We start from the raw sequence: 25,418 nt of genomic DNA on the forward strand, positions 1-25,418 counted from the left end.
CTATAGTTAAAGGTTAACTTGCCACAGGCCTATTTGCAGTCATCTGCTGCTGCTAGAAGGCGTGAGGAGAAGTGATGCCTGGTGTCAGAGGGGGAAAGCTGCACTACTGTTGTAAGAGGTTGTGTCTGTCTGTATTGGGATGTGGGAGGGGCTGTAACATACCTCGTCTGTGCACTTTGCTGCCACCTGTTAGAAGCTCCGTGGAATGACCCATGTCAAGTCTGACCTTTTTTTCTTTTCCCTCCCAGATATTCCATTGTTGAAGGAAGCATGAGGCCTGCTGCACTTGTTTAGCCTTCTCCCTCTTGGTTTCCCCTCTTCTTCCTTGGGATGCAAGCATTCTGTGCAGCCTTCCCCACCTTCACGAGCTGGGCCCTGGATACCTCCAAGCAGAGACCCTTCAGCTGAAGATCCAAAGGATTTCGCCAGGTTGTCTCCTCGATGCGCCATTCGGGTTGGTGCGGTGTCGGCCTTCCCATTCCATCTGCATTAGGGGCTTGAGTAATGTAATGGATTTGAGCTCCTCCCTCTTCTTCCCTCCCCGTGCCAGATGTTTGACTGCAGCCTCTGGAGAGCTGCTATTTACTTGTGCCTTTCTCCTTCTCACACCGGCTTGTCGCAGCTTCTCACAGGCCTCGCTAGCTCTTCAGCAGCCCAGAGAGCAGGGATCAAGAACTGCTTGCTCATTGGGTGCAGATATAGTTTATATAAAGATCTTTCTTCCAGTATCCTCTTGGTGACTAGGGCAGAACAGAACTCTCCAAGAGGGCTGAACCTGGGCTTGGGAAAAGTTCCAATATGGGTAATTTACACTATCCAGCAGTGCTCATAGTTTTTAAAAATAAAGTGGTATGTTCTATAACTTACATGCATATTAACAATTAGGCATCACTGACTATTGTAAAGGCAGAGAAGTCTGAGGTCTTTTACAAGATTTTTGGAAACACCTGACGATTTTTTCTTCCTCCCCTTCATGCCTTCTTTGTTATCCCCGTATCTTCCCCACAAAATATACATACACCCTTGATGTAGCAGAGTAACAATCTCTCTGCAAGATTCCATTCCAGAAAATTCCACTGTCTCGTTCTTTCATCGACCTCACAATCCACTCAGTTTTTGGGTTTCCTGAAGTCTAGGGCTGTCTCTACTCTGAGAAATTTTACCAGTTCCTTCCAGTGCTGGTCTATCACAGGGGCAGCTCCTGGTGCTAAACTCTAGGAGAATTTCTGCGAAAGGCTAGTTGTAGACAAGGCTGAGAAGCAAAAAAACTTACAGTACAACCCTGATTATCTGATGTCCAGTTAACCAAGCCTATGTTAACTGCAGGTTAGTCACATTCTGCTGACACGGTGTGCCATGATTGTGGTCCAGTTTATCCAAAGGCCTGTTCTTTTGCAGGTATCGGGTATCTGACACTTTTTTAAAATATCAGTTTTCCTGCATAACTGTTTGGGTTTGCCTACCACCACCAACTTTTAACTTGACATGACAGTAAAAATGGAAACGTCATTTAGAAACATTGTCCCTTACTCCGTCAATTTTCCAGGAAACGTAAGTGCTTTTTAATGTGTTATCTGGATTAATTGGCCCTTTTTTATGTTTACAATTTTGTCCGCAGAAATATTAACATTGTCAGCTAATGCTGGGGTTTTTGGTTAGCATCCCCAATTAGCTGGCAAGAGATACCATAACACATGGTACTCAAATACAGCATTCCACTTTCTAAATAGTTGCAGCATGTCTTCAAAACCTTAAATGGAAAGAGTTGTGCTGCTGTTTGATCCTAATGGGACCGCTTGGTGCATTTGGAGCTGCTCCCACATGTGGGCCTCTTCTTCACAGGGAGGGGGAACAATGTGTTTGCTAAAACCCCTTCTGAAGAGTGGAGTTGACACAGTTTGGTTGTGTGGCCATTATGGAGACAGCAGAGCAGTTTTTAAACAGTTACCTGGAGCAGGACCCTCCCCAGTCCAGAGCATGAGTTTTAATGACTCTCTTGACAGAGCTGTCTTAAAATAAGCCTAGGAATACATTCCTTGTCCCTTGTGTATGTAGGGCCTGGTGTGACATACTGGAGGTTGTTACATATGTCGTTTCCTGCATGAATGATCCTGCACAAGGGACAGCTGTGTCCCATGGCCAAATGCATGTTTGGGGCTGCTTGGTGGATTTAAAGGAGTTAAGCAGGGAGGACAAGGGAACAGTTTCCCTGGAGTTGGTTCCAACAGCAGTGCTTGGCCCATCAAAAAAAGTCTATGCAGCTCATTAGTTGAACTAAGGCAAAAGTTAAACTAAGGCTGGGGATGGAGGTGTGCGTGCTCACCCCAGTACCCTAGTCAGGTGGTCAACCAGCAGTTGCCCTAAAGGGAAGCCGGTAAATTTGTATTTGAAATGGAGGGAACAATGAGATGTGGCTTTACTCAGCAAGCTGTGACTTCTGGGTGAATACCTCAGCCTCCTTCTTCTCCCCTTTATAATTGTACCCCCTACCCAGAGCAGTGATTATATTAGAATACTTAATGTTATATAACACTTTAAAATGGATTATTGCTGCAGTAACTGAGGTTAGGCTCCAGCTGCAGTGGGCAGGGATTGGCTGCAATGTATAGCCAGCAACCTGCCTCCCCTGCTCATTAAATTCCCTAATGCATTTGCCTGTTAATTCCCAGGACAGCTGTAACAGTGGGTGTGTATATGGGGAGCAGCTCTCTTTCCCCCATCCCATGTATCTCGTAAATTAAGTTGCAAGAATTGTTTTAAAGAGACACTGTCAAGTTAAAAATAGTATATTTTAAACAAACTTCTTTACCTATTACAACACCCTAGGTTACTGCAAGAATTTGACAAATCCAACTTTCACTATCCTTGGTGGTTTTGTTTCTCTCTCAGTTTGGACAATAAACAAACTTGTTTCATTTCCAGCTCAATGGTGCTGCAGTATTTGGCTTTCAGACAGTGCAGGCCATAAGTGTATTAGTTTAACTGTTTCCATTGGAATTTAAAAAAACATCAGCATGGAAATATTTCTACTATTTTAAAATTGTTCTTCTACAAAATCCCATGTTTGAAGTAAGTGTCCCTATAACCTGGTCTCTCACTTCTTATCGAAGTGCAAACACTCACCTTGTTTTCTTCTCTTCAAACAAATACAAAATAGAATGAATTGCTCTTTAATTAGCTTAAGGTTCCCTGGTAACTAAAGCTGACACCCAGCAGCCTGGGTGCAAAGGCCAGGTGTCACACTTTTCAGCTGACAGAAGAGCATTCTCTTAATGGAGCTGGAATTTGATCCCAGGGCCTGACCTTGCTTTGAATGCTGAAACTGACAGTCCTGCACCTAACAAAGCACATAGTGGCTGTGTCCACTAACCCCCACTCACAATAGTGTGGTTAGCCACCAGTCTGAGAGAAATAATCAATTGGAGAAAAACAGAAGAAGGGGACCTTAATTTTGTTTAGAGTCCCTCAGAGTTTCTTTCCTGGGAGGGAGGGGTGTGGGGAGAGGGAAAAGATGTGGCTGTAATCAGCAGAAATGGACAATCATTGTCTCTTAGATTTTAAGAGGATAAAACAGCAGCTATTGATACTGGAGATGGCTTTTCATGGGAGGATCTAATTGTACCCTGCTGGCTGGTAATCTCTGATGCCCTTAGATGCCTTGGCGGTTGCAGAAAACCAACGTGCCACTTTCTTCTGTGGAAACATCCATGCAGACTAGAGACATTAGATCTGATGCAAGCCGGAACAAGCAGAAACAGCTTTTGGGCTGTTTCACCTTCCCAAGCATTCAGTTTACTTTCATATAAAATGAGATCGAATGAGGAGGGAAAAAACCTGTTTGAAAACTTATCAGCTGGACTTCTAAAAGAAAAAAACAACCCTTTTTCTTTCTCTTTACTGAGCAATATGTGGACCATTACCTTCATACCTTTAAAGTCTAAGGGAGACTTGAAGGGGCAGGAATCAATTTCTGGGAAGGGAAGAGAGCTAGAAAGATAAGTGAGATGCTGCACACTCAGAACTCCCATTTTAGTCAGTGAAAGCAAGAACTGCAGAATTCAGCCTTAAAGAACCCTTGCTTATGAGCTCTCCCATAACTTGATAGCATTAAGTTGGAGTGAAGAATACAACGTTTCTTGCTGGAATCATAGACCAGAGTTGTCAAAAGGAGACAGTCCCCCTATAGCATTCCCAACATGATGCAGTTTTGTGTTGTCTTACACATGCTGTACCCTGAAATGCTTAACAAGAACATTCAAATGATTTAATTATACATGAAAATTAAAAATAACTAGCACTTGTAAGGAGGTACAAAACATAAAGGGACACTGTTGGGAGAAATTTACAAAACACTGCGTGCAAAAGAAATTCTTCCATGATTTCCTTTCTATTCCAATTGAAAAATGTTTTTTCAAACAAGGATATTCCTCTGCAGTGTTTGCAATCCAACTATTACAGTACCAGGCTAGTGAAACTGACTACAAATGAAAGTGAACTGGATTGGTCTCTTCTCAGTGCCCAAATTATAGAGTGCAGCGTGAATTAAAAGCAAATTTTAATCATGTCAGTGTTGGGATAATATAAAGGGATTAGTAACAGGTAAGGGAACGTTGGTGGTTTGTGTTTGTTTTGTTTTTTAAAAATAAATAAGGGCCTCACTCCACTGCAGGTGGAAGGAGCAGGGTTCTGCAGCGTTCTTCTCCTTTGTAGGACTGCTGCACAATTAGAGCTCTGTGGCTCTGGGATGGAGGAGAGCCAGAGGATTCCCATCCTTTTAAACCAACAGCAAATTTGCAACATAAATTACACTCTGTGAGCATCATCTTACGTACTTCCCCTTGGAAGTGAACTCTCTCAGGATTTCCCCGTTTAACAATTTGACAACTTAGCAGGATTTTTATGCCTCTGGAGGTGTGACTTGCCCTGACAGCACATGGAGTAATTTGGGAGAGTGAGAAATATTGACATTATTCCAGAAGGAAGTACAAGACTCCCCCAAGAGTGGAGAATTTGGGTTGATTTGAATTGGGACTCAGTGAGCGCAGCAAGTTCTGCTGTAGGACATAAGCTGGGCTGGGAGATCATTGCTGTGAGTACAGAAGACAGAGCACCTAGGGGTGAGTGAGTGAGTAGGAGCTGTTATTAAAAGCTCCAGCAAGCCCTGTAGGTGTCTCAGACTATTGGGTGCAAATGCGTATAATGGTGAGCCCATAAGGAAGGGTTCACTGTGCCTAGATGATCAGATACTAAAAACCAGCGATTCCGCCATGTAAAAATGTGGAGACGCAGCAAGATAGAAATGTTCAGATTTCCTTGCTGATCTGTTTACAACATGTCATGTTAGATAATTTGAAAATTTAGTTTTTTTATTTTTGGACAGCAATTGTTTTATTAATATTCTTCACTTCACCCAGCCTGGACAGCAGAACTAGTATTATCTGTTTCACTTTCTGGTTCTCAGACACTAGCATAGTAAATTTCATCCTGCAAAGAAGGAACTGCCAATTAAATTTGATGAAAACATTTGTTCACAGAAACTTGTAGTTAAGAAGCTTCAGTTCTCTCTGTAAAAGGCCTTGGAAGCATAGAGAGGCTGCCTAAGCCTGGCTTCATTTGAGGGAGTGTTTTTATATTGGAAATGAATCTTCTGCCAACATTTCAGAACCTTGTGAAAAAAACAAAACAAACCCCAAGAATGATTGTTCTGCTCTCACCCCTCCCAGGACAAAGCATGCAAGTCTCCCAGACCTCTCTTCAGAGAGCTCTGTCCTACATACTGCTTCTAACTTGGCCTTCTGGATAACTTTAAGAGGTTACATGTGGTTGCACCAGAGTGGATGTGTCTGAATTAAATTGATGCACTTCTATTTTAACATATGCTTTTTGCTTCTATCCAAGGGTGAGCCAAGGAGAGGGGCAATCTAATTCTGCTGAAAAGTATTGCTTTATTTTTGATTCTCAACTTTACATAAGAGTTCAAACCAAACACAAAGCTGAACTGTCTGTGGAGCAGACACTGTGTGATGCATTGGGCACACTGCAGGTAGTTACAGATAGGGAAGCTTGGTTGCCTTCAATGCATTAATTTGTTTTCTGGTTTTTATCTGAGTTACACCACTATGGAATTGTTTGCGGAATGGTACTCCTAGATGTGGGATTTTAAAACAAATGAAACGTAATTGTGCAGGATGTCACTCAATCAGTTTTATTTTTGCTTTATTTTATATATATTTTCTGGTCTCCTGTACATTGCAGTGGGTGTGAAGATAGTGTTTTAATATTTGTACAAAGTTTAATTTAATTTTAATTGTTCTATGTATATAACTGCATTTCTAAATTAAAAAAGTTCTTTTGAAGTGAATGTCTAACCTCTTGCGTGTGCTTTTTTTTTAAATGTTATCCTTTGGCCTCATGCTGTTGGGCTGGAGTGGAGAGACCAACCAGCAGGTTATTTGATAATACTCTACACTTCTTTAGCACCTTCCATCTGGGGATGTCAAAGCTTGTTGCAGACAACGAATGAAGCCTTATCGCACCTGGGAGCTAAGGGGGTTCTGTTTCCATATTACATATGAGCAGACTGCACAGTCACCTTTTCCATGCATACAATTAGTAGGGCTCAGTCTTTCCCCTAGGTAATACATAAGGGGTGGAAGGTGAATGGGCAAAGTGACTCTGGAAAGGTGGTGGGTGAAGGAATAGGAGGAAGGAAAATTCCAAGACGGGTGAGGTGTTCATTGAATGGTTGGGCGGACCTGCCAGTGAAACAACTGTTGGTATTGAGTGGACTTGGTTTGGGAGAGATATAATGAAGACTACTGAGCTTGCCTGGTATAAATTAGCTTTAGCCTAAGAACAAGTTGAGATATCTTGATCCCAGTACCGGATTCTCTTAATCTCCTGACAAACTGGATGGGGCCTAGATTTCCTGAGACAAACTCCAGGGCCATTTTCTGGCGCAGTTCTTGTATATACCCACCCGCCCCGCTCTAGTCCCAGCTGATTTACTAACTTGCTGCATGATCTTGAACAGTGGGTGTCAAACTTTTTTTACCGGCGACCCCTTTCACACAGCAAGCCAATAAACCCCCCCCAATAAATTAAACACACTTTTTAATATATTTAACACCATTATAAATGTTGGAGGCAAAGAGGGGTTTGGGGTGGAGGCTGACAGCTTGCGACCCCCCATGTAGTAACCTCCCGACCCCCTGGGGGTCCCGACCCCCAGCTCGAGAACCCTGATCTTGAACAAGGCACTTTGCTTCCCTCTGCTATTAATTGCTGTAGCATCATATGTGTTCATGCAATTAACAACTGCGTAGGAACACGGCTAGGAGCCTAGTGAGCTTCTATGTCCTAAATTAACAGATCAGAACCCACTAAAAACTGTGGTACAAGAGCAGGCAGCAGTGACAAACCAGCAATGGAGGGAAGACGCTTGATGTGATTGGCTGCCTTTTCCAAGATACAGAGGGCAACATGAAAGGCCCTAATCCACGAATGGGGAAAAGGGGAGAGGGGCAAAGCGCTGTGCGTGAAGTAGAACTGGAAGAAAACCAGGTGAGATGTAAGCAGGTTGGAGCGGGTCAGAGTTTGGGGGATGAGGTGCTTGCACATGGCATAAGGGGACAAGAAGTACTTGAGGATGGTGGGGTGTTTCGAGTGGCAGCAAAGTGGTTTATTTTAAAGTTGTTTCTCTAGTGCCTGGCATGGGAACTAGACCCTCTAGGCACTACTGGAGTGCAAAGAGCAGTAATTGCTGCAAGATTTCGATAGACTGGAGTGGGGAGAGTTGAGAGGAGGGGGTTACAATAAACAAGAAGAGAGACGAAGGGTTAGCAGTTGGGATGGAGGAAAGGGAGGATGTTAGCACCAACGTAGGAAGAGAGGATTTGGAGGGGAACGATAAAGAAGAGCAGAAGGAACGACAAGGTTGCAAATCTCAGGGTCATGGACAATGGTGGGTTTGGTAGTGAGAAGCAGGAGGGAAGAGAGAATTTCTGGAGGAAAGGTAAGCTCATCTGCTGAGATCCTGAATTGGAGATAGCAGTGGGACAACAGGAGGAGGTATTGGAGAGGCATTCTGAAACGCAGGCAGAATACTAGGGGATATGCAGATCTGAGTCCCAGAGTAAGGACTGGGGGTGTGATACCCTGTCTTAGGGCATGTTGCCCCTTTAAGACAGGTTGCAGGAACAGCTCTGCCCTGTTCTGGGTAGAAACTAAGAACAGATGGATTCTGGGACTTGTGGCCCAGAAGGGCCATGAGAGTTGGAGACTGTCCAGGAATGCTGGGAAGGAAGCCAGCTGTATATAAGCTCTCTGCCTGCAGTCCAGGCATTTGGGGAAGGAATGGTCTCTCCATCCTGACCTGCACTGAGACAGCTAGAGAATGGAAGGCTGGAAAGGGAGTCATTTTGAAACTGTTGGCATGGGGAGCCCCTGACCAGGGTGACTTGAACAACTGGTGCAGGCAATTGCTTGCTTCCTTCAGGGCCACAACTTCAGCACAGGGGGGAGAGAAGCTCTTCTCCACTCCCCTGGACTGAGAAACCAAAAGCCTATGGACCCTCCAGAGACTGGGGTTTTGTGGGCTCCTCTTCCACATGTTTGTCCTTGAAATTTTGTTACCCAAGAGAGGGAGGAGTTTCTGGTTTAGCTGAAGGGGCTACCAGCAAGGGGAAATTGAGGCAGTGAGCACAGTCTCATGGTAATCCAGGTAAGACTCTCTCACAGGTGCTTGGCTGAACTTCCCTGAAATCTCCAAAATGATTCAACCATCCCAAACCAAAAAATGAGACTTGAAACCATACCGGATACATACCCAAGCTGAACTTTGCTGGGCAGCTGTCTGTCTGGCCAGTGGAGTCTCTGTTGGTCAGAGTAACGTTTGGGATTTCTCAATCCTGCAAATATTAATCAAGTTTCCAGGAATCGCAATCCTTGTCTCAGTAACCTATATTATGGGAGTCTGAGGTCTTGCATCCTTTGATCTATGCTAAAATACAAGACAGACGTGAGGAGGGGGAAAACATTCAGAAACCACAGAGAAATGGAGATCATCAAAGGTTTTGGCTTTGTGACATTCCCCAGGGTACAATCTGGACTGTTGAACAGCTGTATCTCCTTAACTCTCTAGCCTGGGGGGGGGTGCCTTTTATGCTGCTTTGCTGTCAGAACAGCCATTCTTGGCCTGCTCACGCAGCCTTCAGCATGCAAATTCACTCCCAGATAAATACATGAGCACTCTGACCAGCCACTCATGAATTACATACAGGGTGACACCCGCAAATTCCTAGTCCCAGTCTTGTCCCCCCAAAATATGCATCTTGTACTGCTCAGTTTTGAACAGTACAAGCTCATACAGTCCATTTCATCAAAGGAAAATGATAATGCACTGACTTTGTTATCCCAAATGGAGTTTCCCACACACTCTAATCCAAACACACTGGCTAAAATAAAATAATAATGTAAGTTTATTCACTACAGAGAGAGAGTTTTTAAGTGATGATGCATAAAACTCAGGATTGGTTACAAAAGAAAATAAGAGTAAAACGCAAGCTAATACTTACTTTAACAAGCTACGTGAACGTAAAAGCAAGAGGTTTGGTCTCCGCACATGCTGTTGTAAATTTCACAAGCTGGGTCTCCTGTCAGCCCGAGACCCCTCCCCCTTAGTTGAGCCATTCAGGTATTCATTGATGTCATGAGCAGGAGATGGGAGGAGGAAAGAGGAGTGAAGTCAAGTGTTTTCCTCCCCTCTTTATAATTCAATTTCTTGTGCTAGAAACATACTTGCTGAGTCATGGTGAGACACAGTCCATTGTGGATGTGAGGGTTGAACCGTCCCTGTGATGAAATGTAAATATTTTTGTTTACACCTTCCCGTTGCTGGAGAATGGCCACTTAAGTGGTGATAGGTCTTTAATACCTGGCTGTGGTGCTACTGTGTCTTTGTCTTTGAAAAACTGGTTTGGGCCTGTTTGTCTTAACCTTGGAGCATGTTATAATGACACACAGTGTATAATCTTATAACTTCACATGCAATGTTGATACACACATTTTACCAGGGCAATAATGTTCAGCAGATTACGATATTTCAATGATCCCTCACAAGACATACTTTGTAAAAGTGGTGAACAAAATGGTATAGCTTATCACAGGTTTCAGTTCCCAAACTTATCTAGTCTGTTGTGGTGGTGCCTTAGGAAAGCTCTATAACCTGCTTATCTTCTTCTCCTGTCAATGGGATCCTATTTTCAGAGGGCAATTGGGGTAATTTGATGCTTTTTACTGACATGGTGGGATGTGGTAACTTTTCTGCTGGGTCTTTGAGTGTGAGGAATTTCCGAGTATGGGGGATTGTTGGCTATATTAGCAGTTATTGTGGGAGGGTTTCACGTGGGCCAATATGTCAGACTCATGGTGCATACTTAAATGCATACTCCAGGGTGCCTTTTTTTAAAGAAAGCTAATCAGTAGCACAACATTCAGGGGAAGAAGATAGGGATTATTTTAGCCAGACCATCTTGTTCAATCCAGACACTAAGACTTTTTCATAATTTTCTATAGAGTGATAACTTTTGTCATGGATTTTTCTGCATCCCAAATTCCAGCATAGGAAAAAGGGTTAAGTGGGAAGAAGCGGTGACATCTCTGCTTATTTACCACAATGCATTTTCCATTCATCTCAAACATAACTTCCGGACACCACATTGATGCTGTAACACTTGATGTTCTGACATGGAGGATCCTTCCCCCAGTCCCACGGCATCTGTGGGCTTTCCTGTGTCAGACAGGCGGGTGGGATTGATGCCTTCTGGGAACAGGTTTTTATAGCCCTGTGTTTTGCACTGGGCTATGGCTGCTTGCTGCTGGCAGCAGCTCTTGCAGCCAGAAATATGTATCATTTATTCTGCAGCTTTTATCTGCTAAATGTATTGGAAACAATTTGTCATTTTGGGTTTGTGCCTGTAGCAAGTGAGAGCCATGTGCAGAAAAGCTTGACTAAGCTGGGCTGCAGCAGGGAGGGAAAAGTCTGCAGTACTAGGCACCTCAAGAGCCAATGCTCAAAGGAGGAGTCCAGTTTGCAGAAGCAGCCAGACAGAAATGCCCCTGCCATGCAACTGGTTTGAGGAAACCTGCTCAAAAGAGGGAACAGACATACGCAAACAAGACACCCTCCTAAGTTCACCCAGCGTTAAGCCAGGCATTTCAATGTACTGCCCAAACCCTGGGGAGGACGTTCTGGTGTGTGTGGATTATCCATGAATACAAAACCACCAGTACATCAACTCCATCGTAACAGTGCGTGAATCCTGTAACAAGTCCACTTGAGCACCAGCTTTGCTGAGCGCAGCAACCCCATTGTGCCTTCCAATAGGATTCCAGCTCCCTCCCACCAGTTTGCCCTCCAATAGGTCACAGTTTTCCCACTCCTTGGCGTCTCTTGTGAATCCTTAATTCCCTTGCAGCCTCTGACCCACCTTTGGGGCTTCCCCAGGATATGAAAACAACTCCCACCCCCATACTGGTATGTTAATTGGGGCTAATGGTTTTGTGTTAGAGGGCGTTGAGCACAGGGCTTGCTTTATGTTAGGAAGAGTGTCTGTTAATGGAAACCTTTCAGGGCAATGCCCTGGGGAGCAGCAGAAGGGATTATCACTAGAGCATGGTGGTGGCGGCTCTGTCTCTGGAAGGCATCATCACCGACCATTGTTAGCTGGCAATTGTATGCAGCAAAATGTGCTGTCACACATTAATGCGGTCTCTCTCTGCCCTGAGCCCCGGGGCACCATGCAGGACTCTTCAACTCTGTCCCGTTTCATTCTGGAACAACAGTGACTAGCTCAAGCCATGTTCCTGAGGTTTCAAAAGCCCAAGCCTGACAACAGGCCATGAGCCCAAAGAGAGGACAGTGGAGCTGAAGAGCCCAGACAACATCACAGTCTACACAGGAGCCCAGCACAGGGCCCCAGGGCATGAAAGACCAGGCCTTCAGCCACTCTGACAAGTCACCGGAGCCTGGGCCATGAAGAGCCCAGGCTGTCCGTCATCACAAAGCACAGGATCCTCGGAGTTGCAGGCCTGAAGCTGCATTCACAACAAAATCCAGGATCTAAGGGCACAGGTTCCCTCCATCATGGCAATGTGGCACAAAGACTCATGGTTTCCTAGTACTCCCCTGTCTGTACCAATCTGTTGCCGCTTGTCTTCTACGTAGATCATAAGCGCTTTGGGGCAGGGACTGTCTTGTTCTATGTTCGTACAGCGCGGTTCCCAGGGCTGGCATTCCATCCAGTGTGAAAAGCCTTAACCCCCCTCAAGTTCTCTCCCGCCCTCCCCTGCTGACCCTGTTACGCTGCCTGGTAATCTCTCATGCACGCTCCCTGGTGGTGGGACGAGGGCCACTGCTGGCGCAGTGCAGAGTGGCCAGGCCAAGCAGGATGGTGAAGGGGAAGCTCACCAGCCTGCTCTGTTCTTCTCAGCCCTGCTTGGCAAGCTGTGTTTCCATGGCAACTGGGAGGACAAGGTTCCCAGCTCATAAATCTGAAGTGACTGTGTGGGTGACCTGCCTGGTGTGAGAGACATGCTCTTGCTGCCCCTGAGCTGGCCGATGGGAGCCGGGGTGACCATGCAAAGGGAGGGCGCCACGCTGCATAGGCCGTAAATCCAGAGGCCCTGAACGAGGGCAGGTCATTTTGGGCAACAATTCAAGCAGCTGCTTGAGAGCCAGCCAGAGCTTGTGCTGGAGGAGAGAATCGCCAGCCAGCTGGAAGTGACATGCGAAGGGCAATGGGGCAGTCTCAGAGCACCAGCAGGTGAGGAGCCTTGGGAGCAGGTTATGGCTGTGAGGAGGACATGGTGCAAATTGGCGCAGAGCAGTCACTTCATGGGTCACTGGGAGAGGAAGCTCTGCAGCAAAGGAGCTCTCGGCAGCGTTTCACCCGCTGCTGTCACTAACTCTCTATATGCTGTAATTGGGGTTATATACCTATATCACTTCCATTGGAGTCAGTTACCTGTAAATGCACCTTTAGTGTCAGTGTGGGACAGCAAAGGGCTCCAAAGGAAGGATGTGGGGCAAAGGTAAAGGACTGGGTATAATGGGCTGGTTTTCAATGCTTGACTTTCTTTCATGTGTAAATTGCAGTCTGTGAAACTGACTGCATAGCAGGAGCTGGGCTGAGGAGAAGCCAGGGGTTCCAGCAGAGGTGCTCAGTCATGCACAGCCGGCTTTTCCAGTTCCCTTCTGTATGCTTCTTAATCAGGCCGCACACATGGGCTGGGCCGAAAGGCAGCTCTTCCCTTAAAGGAGCTCAGCTCCCTGCCTATTTTTAGAGCCGTTTGTTTGTGTAAAGTCTTAACGAAATAATACAGGTAAACCTAATCAGAGGTCAGACATGAATGCTCCATGCTCAGGGAAACAAACCTCTGATTTTACAGCCCTCTCAGACAATGGGAGTTTGGTTACTCAGGGTTTGCCTGCCCTAACTAACAACTTGACATGGACCAGAACCAGGACACTTGAATTTGGGAGATGAGAATAAAAGGGGTTAGGGGTGGGGGTAGTTTTCAGTTCTAATTCCTAGAGCTCATCCTGTCCCTGTGGTTTGGGTTTTGTTTTGGTTCTCAAACTGGAGGAATGCACATCTCTGCTGTGGTTCTGGTGTGACAGCAGTCTTGCAAAAAAAAAAAAAAAGTTCAGGGAAGGTCAATGGAGCCTCAGGAAGAGTTGGAGCCTCTAGAGAGAGCCATCCAGGAGAACTGAACCAAACAGCCTGGATCTTCCCACTTGCAGCATTTTGGTAGCAAAATTAAGAGTTTCCCAAAATGGTATAAAATGTAGCAATTGCTGAATGTGGGCATCTGGGTAGTGCCAACACTTGGTGCTAGGACACCAGTATGAATTTTCCCCTCTCCCACTTCAATAAGGATCAAAAGTTCTCATCACTTGTTGATTAGTTGGGGTGTGAGTTTATCATCCTGGTTCCGATGGCCTGGGGTTTACCATACAAAACCCACCACCACAGTTGTCCCCCTTGCTGGCAGTCTTGGCAGAGAGGCCAAGGACTGAATGGGCCACAGTGACTGAACCAATTTCTCCCTTTCTCACGTAGACCTTGTCTTCCCTCCCCCTCCCACGGTTTACCACCTCTTTTGTGCATTGAGAGTCATTTTATGGTGGGGCTCTTCATTTGCTTTTGAAGAGGCAAATCAGTCACATCTCACCAATCATAGTTGAAAAATTATGTTCAGATCATGATGCATTACCCCCAGCCATGGTGTACTGTGAGGGGAATGCCAGTATCTGTCGGGATGTTATCCCACTGGATAATATTGAAGGCCAGGGTTACCTCACCTCTAGTGCTAATAATTTATCTTTGTTTTGCATTTCTAGTGATAATTAAAAACCATCACAATAAAAATTTTGATGACTGCAGACAGATCAGCTTCCCCACCACTGTCCTGTGCCTTGGCCACGTCTGCTGTGCTCAACCATGCCCTGGCAAGGGCACCAGGAGGACAAGCAGATTGCAGTAAAGTGTTCATGATAGGGTTAACGGGGCAACCCAGCATAATATGGGATTGATCCATGCTCCACTTCTCCCTTACTACATGTTTAATCAGTGGAAGTTTTCCTGTTGTGATGCAGTTAAAGCAAGTAGTGAGTTATCAGCCTGCAGTCCAGTGCATAGACTTATTTTTGTTGCACTGAGCAGTCCTCTTACAAAAACGATAGTTCAACTTCCAGATCTGTTTGGTCTTTGGCCTCTTTGCTGAGACACACCCACACCCTCCTCCCCAGCTTATTCATTTCCAGATGTTAACTATTGACCTGGGGTGTGTTAACTGTTGGACTGGTGACGGAGAGGTTCTAGCTCATTACCACTCACTTAAATCACCTACTCCTCCTTATCATGCATAATAAATCCAGACCTGAAGGTATATTATCTATTACTACTGTACCGTGAGATGATTACTGAAAACATCTGATCACTGAATGCCTAATGATATTAGCCAAAATGTCTTGTGAAACATGACTCATTAGCCCAAAGGCTTAGGCATCACCACCTATGCTATTCAAGGGAAGGTGGAAGGGCTAGCAAATGTGAAAAAGCAGGGGGTGGAGGCAGCCTAGAGAAGGGTAGATTATTAACCAGAATGCACTTCCTTGGAAATCAGTGCAGGAAAGTTAAAAGCAGGCTGCATAGGACACACTATTACTGAAGAGCAGTGTTACTGAAAGGACTTTCACTTCACTGCCATTCTGAATTAAAGTCATTAAGCCATTCTAATCAGGACCAGGAGTTACCAGCAGATGTTTCTGAGGTCTCCCCAACTTTAATGATGCTAGTAGTCCCCCATTTACTGATTCTATTTATACTGTGTTGGTTAAGAATAGAAAATCCTCTGACAGAGAAGCCACTGTGATTGAATAGCACCATCTCGTGTTCAAAAGGAATGTTGTCTACAGAAAGTGAAGAATGGGAGGGATTTGTTTACAATTTTGATTGGCAAGTCAGGTGACCAATGATAAGTTCATTTCACAGCTCAGCAGAACAAGAGTTTGGGAGGCCAAAGTGTAGCTTAGGCAAAAGCATAGCCCACAGAGTAATACAGAACACAACAGTCATGTCCCAGTCTCATTTTAAGTGTGGAGATGGGGTCAATGGAGCTACCAGAACCAGTTTCAGCCTGAAATCCTTAATGTTCACCTAAACTGAAGCAGTGCAAGCTGGCACCGGCAGCCTTGTAGGTCTTGTCTCAGTATTATTAAAGATGAGGGTGGCTGCAAACTGCTCCGCAGGTGAATTTTAGGTAAATTAAGTGCAGCTCCTCTTGGTAAATGGCTGTGGTGGTTTTATGGGGGCAGTGTTTGGGCATCCCTGCTTTTAAGGTTCTGAGATGACCTTGCCCCAAATGGGCTGCACGGGATTATCAATGGCTGGCTGTAAAACAAAACAAAAAAATCTGCTTTGTATGAGAGAACAGATGCAGGAGAGGGACCTAGGTTGCAGCACAGAGCTGTCATCCGCGCGCACAGCTGATCTGGTGGCTTTATCATAGAGATTTGTGTCAGACATTACAGGAAATGGGGAACAGTGTAACAACACCATGACTTCAGATGACTAGATTATTAGATAAACCATACCCAAGTGGAGAGCTGAGGCAAGAACCCTGTGGCTGCAGTTCCATAGCCTCCGCCTCAACCACGTAATCTAATGAAAAACGTACCTAGTGTTCTTTCACCTGTACGTCTCAAAGAGGAGTCCGCATTAGCCCCATTAAACTTGGTCTAATAAAGTATAAAGATTTGAAGTCATCTGTATCAAAGCCCCAGTGGCTGAGATATGGGTTACACAGGTCAGAGCTCTGTTCCCAGTAGTGCCACAAATTTCACCTTTGCAAATTGCTTAAACACTGTGTTAATCGATTAAAAATGAAACTATGCAAAATCTCCCCTAGACGAAGAAGGCTTTTTGGCAGGGACTGAAGGAGAAATTGTTTGAATACTAAACCAAAGTAACAGACAAATTAAAAAAAAAAAAAAAAGTTCTTCTATTCCTGACATTGAAAACTGCCTCTCACAAAACCTAATGACAAAAATGATCTAGTTTTATATGTTGTCATGTAATGTTTGGGGATTTTTTTTGGTTGGGCAGATCAAGGGGTACAACAAAATGTTAGACACTCCAAAAATCAGCCTTTCAATATCAAAAAGAATGTATTAAATATAATCAATATTTCTGGAAAACAACTTTAACTCTGCTCCCCTGGGAAGGGGAAAATGTGATAGAAGGAGGAAGTGATAGAAGTGTGGCATCTCTATGGGAGCAGAATTAAGATTCTAATGTTAATGAGCAGTACAAAGCAGGCACAAGGAGAGCTGAGAATCTGTCTGTGTGTTCCAAATACATTGTTGGCATAACACACTACACAAGTGTTGAAAAGGGGTAAAGGGAACCAAAGACCTTGTGTCTATCAAAAACAGATACTTCAAGCGTTTGCCCAAAATAGGGCTTCACATGAGCTGTCTAGCCTAAACATTCTTAACATTAAAGGGCAAAACAATAGAAGACAGTTGGCAGTTTTTCAATGAGACATTATTAAGGGCACAAGAGCAAACTATCCCACTGTGTAGGAAAGATAGGAAGTATGGCAAGAGGCCACCTTGGCTTAAAAATCAAAAAAGAGTCCTACAAAAAGTGGAAACTAGGTCAAATTACAAAGGATGAATATAAACAAATAACACAGGTATGTAGGGACAAAATTAGAAAGGCCAAGGCACAAAATGAGATCAAACTAACTGGAGACATAAAAGGGTAACAAGAAAACATTCTACAACTATATTAGGAGCAAGAGGAAGACCAAGGACAGGGTAGAATGGGAGGCGGGGGTGGGGGTGAAGGGGGAAATAATAACAGAAAATGTGGAAATGGCAGAGGTGCTTAATGACTTTTTTGTTTCAGTTTTCACCAAGAAGGTTGATGGTGATTGGACATCTAATGCAGTGAATGCCAGTGAAAATGAGGTAGGATCAGAAGAGGCTAAAATAGAGAAAGAACAAGTTAAAAATTACTTGAACAAATTAGATGTCTTCAAGTCACCAGGGCCTGATGAAATGCATCCTAGAATACTTAAGGAGCTGACTGAGGAGATATCTGAGCCATTAGCGATTATCTTTGAGAAGTCATGGAAGACGGGAGAGATTCCAGAAGCCTGGAAAAGGGCAAATATAGTTCCCATCTATAAAAAGGGAAATACGGACAACCCAGGGAATTACAGACCAGTCTGTACCCAGAAAGATAATGGAACAAATAATTAAGCAATCAATTTGCAAACATCTAGAAGATAAGGCGATAAGTAACAGTCAGCATGGATTTGTCAAAAACAAATCATGTCAAACCTACCTGATAGTTTTCTTTGACAGGGTAACAAGCCTTGTGGATAGGGGGAAGTGGTAGATGTGGTATGATTTTGATTTTAGTAAGGCTTTTGATACTGTCCCGCATGGCCTTACCATAAATAAAGTTGGGAAATGCAACCTAGCTGGAGCTACTATAAGGTGGGGGCAAAACTAGTTGGAAAACCGTTCCTGGAGAATATTTATCAGTGGCTCACAGTCAGGCTGGAAGGGCATAAGGAGTGAAGTCCTGCAGGGATCAGTTCTGGGTCCGGTTCTGTTTAATATCTTCATAAATTATTTAGATAATGGCATACAGAGTACACTTATGAAGTTTGTTGACAATACCAAGCTGGGAGGCATTGCAAGTGCTCTGCAGGATAGGATTAACATTCAAAATGATCTGGACAAACTGGAGAAATGGTCTGAAGCAAATAGGAAGAAATTCAATAAGAACAAATGCAAAGTACTCCATTTAGGAAGGAACAATCAGTTGCACACATACCAAATGGGAAATGACTGCCTAGGAAGGAGCACTGCGGAAAGGGATCTGGGGGTCATAGTGGACCACAAGCTAAATATGAGTCAACAGTGTAATGCTGTTGCAAAAAAAGCAAACATCCTTCTGGAATGTATTAGCAGGAGTGTTGTAAGCAAGACACGAGAAGTAATTCTTCCACTCTACACCATGCTGATTAGGCCTCGACTGGAGTATTGTGTCCAGTTCTGGGTGCCACATTTCAGGAAGGATGTGGACAAATTGGAGAGAGTCCAGAGAAGAGCGACAAAAATGATTAAAGGTCTAGAAAACATGACCTATAAGGGAAGATTGAAAAAATCTTTTGTTTAGTTTAGTCTGGAAAAGAGAAGACTGAGACAGGACACGATAACATTTTTCAAGTATGTAAAATGTTGTTACAAGGAGGAGGAAGAAACATTTTTTCCCCTTAACCTCTGAGAATAGGACTAGAAGCAATGGGCTTAAATTGCAGCAGGGGAGGTTTAGGTTGGACATCAGGAAAAACTTCCTGTCAGGGTGGTTAAGCACTGGAATAAATTGCCCAGGAAGGTTGTGGAATCTCCATCATTAGAGATTGTTTAAGAGAAGGTTAGACAAACACCTGTCAGGAATGGTCTAGATCAGTGGTTCTTAACCTGGGGTGCATGCACCCTCTGGGGGTGTGAGATGCCCTTTCTGGGGGTGCAAGACATGCCAGATTTTTTTAGAAGGTAAATCATTGAAAACACAAATTAAGCACAGCCACATAAGTACAACTACTTTGTTTCATCAAACCTATGTATTTATTATTATACATTTTTAACAATTACTGTAATATACAAACAAAAAATATATCTAGGGTTAAGGGGTGTGAGAACATATTTTTTAGGTTTAAGGGGTGCAAGAACATATTTTGAGAACCAAAGGGGTGCAGGCTGCAGTAAAGGTTAAGAACCACTGGTCTAGATAATTAGTCCTGCCACGAGTGCAGGGGACTGGACTAGATGACCTCACGAGGTCCCTTCCAGTTCTATGATTCTATGTCTACACCTATCCCACAGGGTCCTAGACCCTGAGCTCCATCCTGTGCCCGGAAGCCTACACAGCAATGAAACAATCCCGCAGCTGAGCCCCGCAAGCCCAAGTTGGCTAGCACAGACCAGCCGTGTGTGTCTAGTTCCTGTGTAGACATACCCTCCATTGCTATTGTGTGGAGATTTTGCAGGTACTAGCAATGGTGGAAGTACAAGAGTAGAGTCATTAGCTGCTAGTATTTTAACCACTGTGACTTCTAACCCAGTTCAAAGAATTTCTAGAAGACACAACTGTTAAAATATCAGTAGCTAAAGGGTAAACTAGATCTCCCATCTTGACCCCTGCTAAGCTCAGTGGAGCTGTAGTGATGATAGCGGGAAATCCTAAGAAAAGCATTCCATGGAAACAAGACTTGTGAAATCCCTTGGGGCATTTGAGCCAACTCATAAAACTTGTTCATCTGGGTTTGGGGAAGGAGATTCTCAGCAGAGAGCCCTCATCTCTGGAACTTGCTTCCTTGCTCAGTCTGACAAGGAGTTGTCTTAGTATTGCTGACTTTTGCCGTGTAGTTGTAGCTGTGTTGGTCTCGAGAATTAGAGAGACAAGATGGGTGAGGTAATATATATATATTTTTTTTATTGGATTAACTTCTGTTGGTGAAAGCCCTCTTCGAAGAAGAGCTCTGTGAAGCTGGAAAGCTTGTCTCTCTCACCAACAGAAATTGGTCCAAAAAAAGATATTACCTCACCTACCTTGTTATTGACTTTGACAGTTCATCTAGTGCAGGGGTGGGCAAACTTTTTGGCCTGAGGGCCACATCGGGTTTTGTAAATTGTATGGAGGGCCGGTTAGGAGAGGGGGTCATGCCCCCCCCCCGGGACTCCTGCCCCATTCAACCCCCCCCGTTCCCTGATGGCCTCTCTGGAACCCCTGCCCCATCCACACACCCCTGCTCCCTGACCGCCCCCGGATCCCTGCTGCCCCATCCAACCCCTCCTCTCATTCCTGATGCCTCCCCCCCAGGACCCCTGCCCCATCCAACCATCCCTTTGTGCCTCACAACATGTTAATTGTGAGCTCTTAAGAGTAACGTTGCTGAAGCTTTAACAAAAGGACCCTTTACGCATTAGCAATTTAATCTTAATTAGCCATTGAAGTTAAATACATTTAAACAAAACAGAGTCTTAAATAGCTGGATGAAATATATTCCCCTCTCATTAACACAGCTTCCACTCTCTTGGTCCTTATGATGGCCTCATTTCACTTATTCTCCAGTTAGTCTTGCAAGGTAGACCATAGTAAATTTCTTCTCTCTATATATATCCTCCTGCATACTAGATACCATAGTATCTGAGTGCCTTGCAATCACTAATGGATTTTATCCTCACAACACCCAGATCTCTTGAGTCCGAGTTCAATTATTTAACCACAGTACCATCCTCCCTTCCCCGAATGTAAAAATAAACAGGAAAAATCACCCACCCAACCCAAATCACTTTCCCCCCCCCTTTACAGGCCACCTTTTAAAGAAATGCAGTAATCCTCTAAAATGCTCCAGCTTACTCAAGTTTACTACTGTATGTTAAACGATTAATATGGATTCCCATAGTTTTTTACTAGGGGAAGCTATTCTTCCCCATGTTAAGTAGTGTCCCAGTGCCTAGTGACATAGTACATATTTTTTATCTTTATCTTGCAGATGACTGAGGGTAGGGTTCATGAATCTCTAACTAGAGAAGGAGCCCATTTTTATACCTACGTTAGCAGCGCAGTACAGACTGGCAGTTTTGTCAGATCTACCTGGTAACATGTATTCAAAGTTTTCCCTCAAGAAAAGCAGTCAAAGCTGGTAGGCAGTTTACCTGGAGACACAGATGGTGAGAGTGGGGGTGGGACTGAGCGGGACAATATCCATGTGTGATAAATGAAGGAGGGGTAGCTCCCTTTTATGGACAACCAGCCAGCCAGTTAGCTATAAAATCCCTGTTAGTAGCTGTTCTTTACTTGCTTTACCTGTAAAGGATTAAAAAGTCCATAGGTAAAAGAAAGAGAGTGGGCACTTGACCAAAAGAGCCAATGGGAAGGCAGAACTTTTTAAAATTGGGAAAAAACTTCACCTTTGTCCGTCTATGGTGTTCTCCCGGAGAGCAGAGACAGGGCTGGAACTATGCTGTAAAAAGCTTTGGACCAAAATCATCAGATCATACCTAGAAACTACTCATTTGAAACCCCAGATATGTAAGTAGATCAGGAAATATCTAGGAAGACATGATTGGGTTTATTTCTTTTGTTTCTTTATGGCTTGTGGACTCCCCTGTGCTAACCCCAGATGCTTTTGTTTTGCTTGTAACCTTTAAGCTGGACCTCAAGAGAGCCATCTTGATGCTTACTCCTTGTAGTTTTTTTTTTTTTTTAATCTAGCAAAAAGCCTAAGTTCCAAATGTATTTTCTTTCTTTTTGTTTTTAATAAAATTTACTTTTAAGAACAGGATTGGATTTTTGCGTCCTAAGAGGTTTGTGCATATGTTGTTTAATTAGCTGGTGGCAACCGCTGATTTCCTTTGTTTTCTTTCTCAGCTCTTCCCCGGAGGGTGGGGCGAAAGGGCTTGAGGATACCCCACAGGAAGGAATTCCCAAGTGCGCCTTCCTGGGTTTTCAAAGGGGTTTTGCACTTGGGTGGTGGCAGCATCTACCCATCCAAGGTCAGGAAAAAGCTGTAACCTTGGGAGTTTAATACAAGCCTGGAGTGGCCAGTTAATTTTTAGAATCCTTGCAGGCCCTCACCTTCTGCACTCGAAGTGCCAGAGTGTGGAATCAGCCTTGGTACCATGTATTCAAAGCAAACTAGTATTTATTTTTGTATATAAATAGCGCTGTACTGTTCTTAAATCTAAAATCCAGACAGACTTGGGGAAGATCATAGAATAACATTATCAGAGGCTGGAGAGACTCACCCTCCTACACCCCAAACTCCTCATCCCCAGCTCCACCCCAGAGCCCGCACCACTAGCAAGAGCCCTCACCCCCTCCCACACCCCAACCCCAATTTTGTGAGCATTCATGGCCCGCCATACAATTTCTATTCCCAGATGTGGCCCTCAGGCCAAAAAGTTTGCCCACACCTGGGCACCTGTATCTGCCCTACACTCAAACACGAAGACTACTCTATAGAAAGACCACCACATCTATTTCATTTTACAACCTGTTTGCACTTATGCACACGATGCCATCTAACACTATACATTCACTTACCATTCATTAATCACACTCATCTCCCACCTAATGGCTGACAATCCCCATGGCAACAAAACCCCTGTACCCTGCTACTGATAATACCTATGCACCAGTTCTGAAATAAGGCATACTGAATCTCTCAGGGTACACATGCACTTTTGCTTTGATCACACACTTTGATGTTAGCCCCCCAGATTGCCTTTCATAGCTCTGCCAAGCTGCTTCACAAATCCCTACACCAGTGGTTCTCAAACTGTGGGTCGGGACCCCAAAGTGGGTTGTGACTGTTTTAATGGGGTTCCCAGGACTGATGTTACACTCTAATGCATTAGATTTGCTGGTCTTAGGGGCAGAGGCTGACGCCCGAGTCCTACTGCCCAAGGCCAAAGCCCGAGCCCCACCATCTGGGGCCAGGGCCGAAGCCCTCGTTGGCAAAGCTCAGGTTATAGGCCCCCTGCCTGGGGCTGAAGCTCTTTTTCTTTGGCTTTGGCCCCCCCTGCCTGGGGTTGTGTGACTCACGCTTTGCCCCCCCCCTCCCCTCCCCCCCCTGGATCATAAGGCTTGGGCAGGCTCAGGCATCTGTTCCCCCTCTTGGGGTCATGTAGTAATTTTTGCTGTCAGAAGGGGGTTGCAGTGCAATGAAGTTTGAGAACCCCTGACACCATTCAGTATAGCTACACCTAATACAGTGAATTCAGCTGGAATGCATGCAAATAATTCCCTGTGGCATTGCCAGCTTCAGGAGGGCAGATTTAGGGTTGCATGGGTATGTACCATAATTCTTCATTTCTTGGTTTTCAGAAGTTTGAGTTTTGCTGACCTCGACATTCTGGAAAGGCACAAGACACCACTGGGTAACCTTAGCTCTACATTAACAAAGTTTTTTATCAGTGAATAGCTTGTTCCTATATATTTACCAAAATAAACATTTCTGATTCTAAACACTTTTATACTAGTATTACTACATCCACATTAAAGGGCTGTATTGTTTTAAATATATCCATTCTAAACCAATGTAGTTATACCAGTCCAAAACTGTGTGTAGACCAACCCTAAGACACAATTCCATGCTGCTCAGACTGTGTAGGAAATTGCATCTTGAATTTTTTTGGAATACAAAACCTTGGGTATTGGAGGTTACAGATAAGACTAGACACCACTCTCTCTCCCAATATGCAAATAATTCTGCTTTGCTAACATTTGTATGGTAACAGTGTTTTGTTAGTCCAACTGGTTTAAAAATGGTTCTTGTAATCATAACCACAGTTTAAATACAGTTTGTCTGGGCTGTGTAGCGGAAGCATAATCACTTTAGTACTGTGTTTAACGTTTCTCTAAAATTAGCACACGAAACTACCGACAGTTAAGGTTGTGGCAGGACATACTCTATCCACCCAAAACCTTAAAAGCATAGAATTTAGGGCCTATCTACACTTGAAATGCTACAATGGTGCAGCTGGAGCTACAGTGCTGTAGCACCTTAGTATAGACACTACCAATCAATGAGAGGGGTTCTCCCATCAGTGTAGGTAATCCACCTCCCTGAAAGGTGGTAGCTAGGTCAATGGAAAAATTGTTCCATCAACCTAGCGTTCACTGTCTACATTGGATCTTACGTTGGATTTATGATGTAACTCAGGGGTATGGATTTTTCACACCCCTGAAAGACACAGTTAGGTGGATCTAATTTTCTAGTGTAGACTCTAAGTTGTTAAAGGGAAAGATTTACGCATTCCTTTCCACCTTCACTGCTATTAGACCTTTCAGAGTGGTAGCCGTGTTAGTCTGTATCAGCAAAAAGAACGAGGAGTACTTGTGGCACCTTAGAGACTAACAAATTTATTTGAGTATAAGCATCCGATGAAGTGGCTTTTAGCCCACGAAAGCTTATGCTCAAATAAATTTGTTAGTCTCTAAGGTGCCACAGGTACTCCTCATTCTTTTTACTGTTACACTGTTGATAATGCTGTCCCAACAGTCCCTTTGCTTCCTTCTCCGATACCAAAAAGCATTATGTACCCCCAACTTCATCAAACTTGTAGTCCAACACAAAACCTTAACAGTGGCCTCATATGCTTATCAGCTGTCACACATTCCATGCCTTTGGGAAGTTATTCTCCATTAACGCTGCTGAGGTCACTATTATTATGGATTGGGTTAAACCTAGTTATGCACTGGGTTAAACCTCACTGAAATCTGTGTGAATGAGCCTCCACTGAAGACAACTGTCAGAGACAATTAAGGAACCAGGAGGTTGCCAAAGTAGCAGGCACTAAGCAAGGTTGGCTTGTTTTTATGAAGTTGGGTGGTAGTTTTCATGCAGTTGCGGTCGCAGGTTTTTTTCTGCTTGTCTCTGGAGCTGCTCTCTTTTATCTTAGAGTATGCTCCCTACTAAGGTTTTGCCCTAGACAAGTTTGATTAAGCTCATATTAATTTCTCATTTGATCTCCACCTAGCAGCAAATTTCTCATCAAATTAAAATCTAGAAGTTTAGCTTGGTGCACATTTTCTCTATGATGGCTAAAGAGTTATAAATGTTCTGTAGACAAACACTATCAATGTATATCTAACTTACCAGAAATCCACACAGGGAGTAGCAATGTGGATAAAGGACAAGTGCAGAGGGTTTTAGATTTCTTGCAGAATGAATTAAAAAATGGGAAATCAAGTGAAAAATTGCCAGGATTGATTCTTAAACATTCTTTGTATCAATTCATTTTTCATCAAATATCATGAAAA

At 44.0% G+C, this 25,418-nt stretch overlaps 1 protein-coding gene and 1 long non-coding RNA gene across 3 annotated transcripts in view; one reads left to right on the plus strand and one right to left on the minus strand.

Annotated features, from left to right (window-relative positions):
* The window catches only part of SUSD6 (sushi domain containing 6), a 117,383-nt gene extending 111,022 nt beyond the window's left edge, over positions 1-6,361 (plus strand). For both annotated transcript variants that reach the window (XM_005305935.4, XM_065592948.1), the window contains exon 6: positions 249-6,361. In XM_005305935.4, coding sequence (XP_005305992.1) covers positions 249-274 — 26 coding nt within the window. In that variant the 3' untranslated portion in view covers positions 275-6,361. The remainder of the gene's footprint in view (positions 1-248) is intronic.
* Positions 4,423-25,393, minus strand: LOC101950723 (uncharacterized). The gene is made up of 3 exons (XR_006174244.2): positions 25,255-25,393; positions 9,576-9,852; positions 4,423-9,001 (listed from the first exon to the last, which is right to left on the minus strand). It is a non-coding gene; the product is annotated as an uncharacterized LOC101950723 (long non-coding RNA).
* Between the last annotated feature and the right edge of the window lie 25 nt (positions 25,394-25,418).

This window comes from Chrysemys picta, chromosome 4 (genome assembly GCF_011386835.1).
Source record: "Chrysemys picta bellii isolate R12L10 chromosome 4, ASM1138683v2, whole genome shotgun sequence".
NCBI lineage: Eukaryota > Metazoa > Chordata > Testudines > Emydidae > Chrysemys > Chrysemys picta.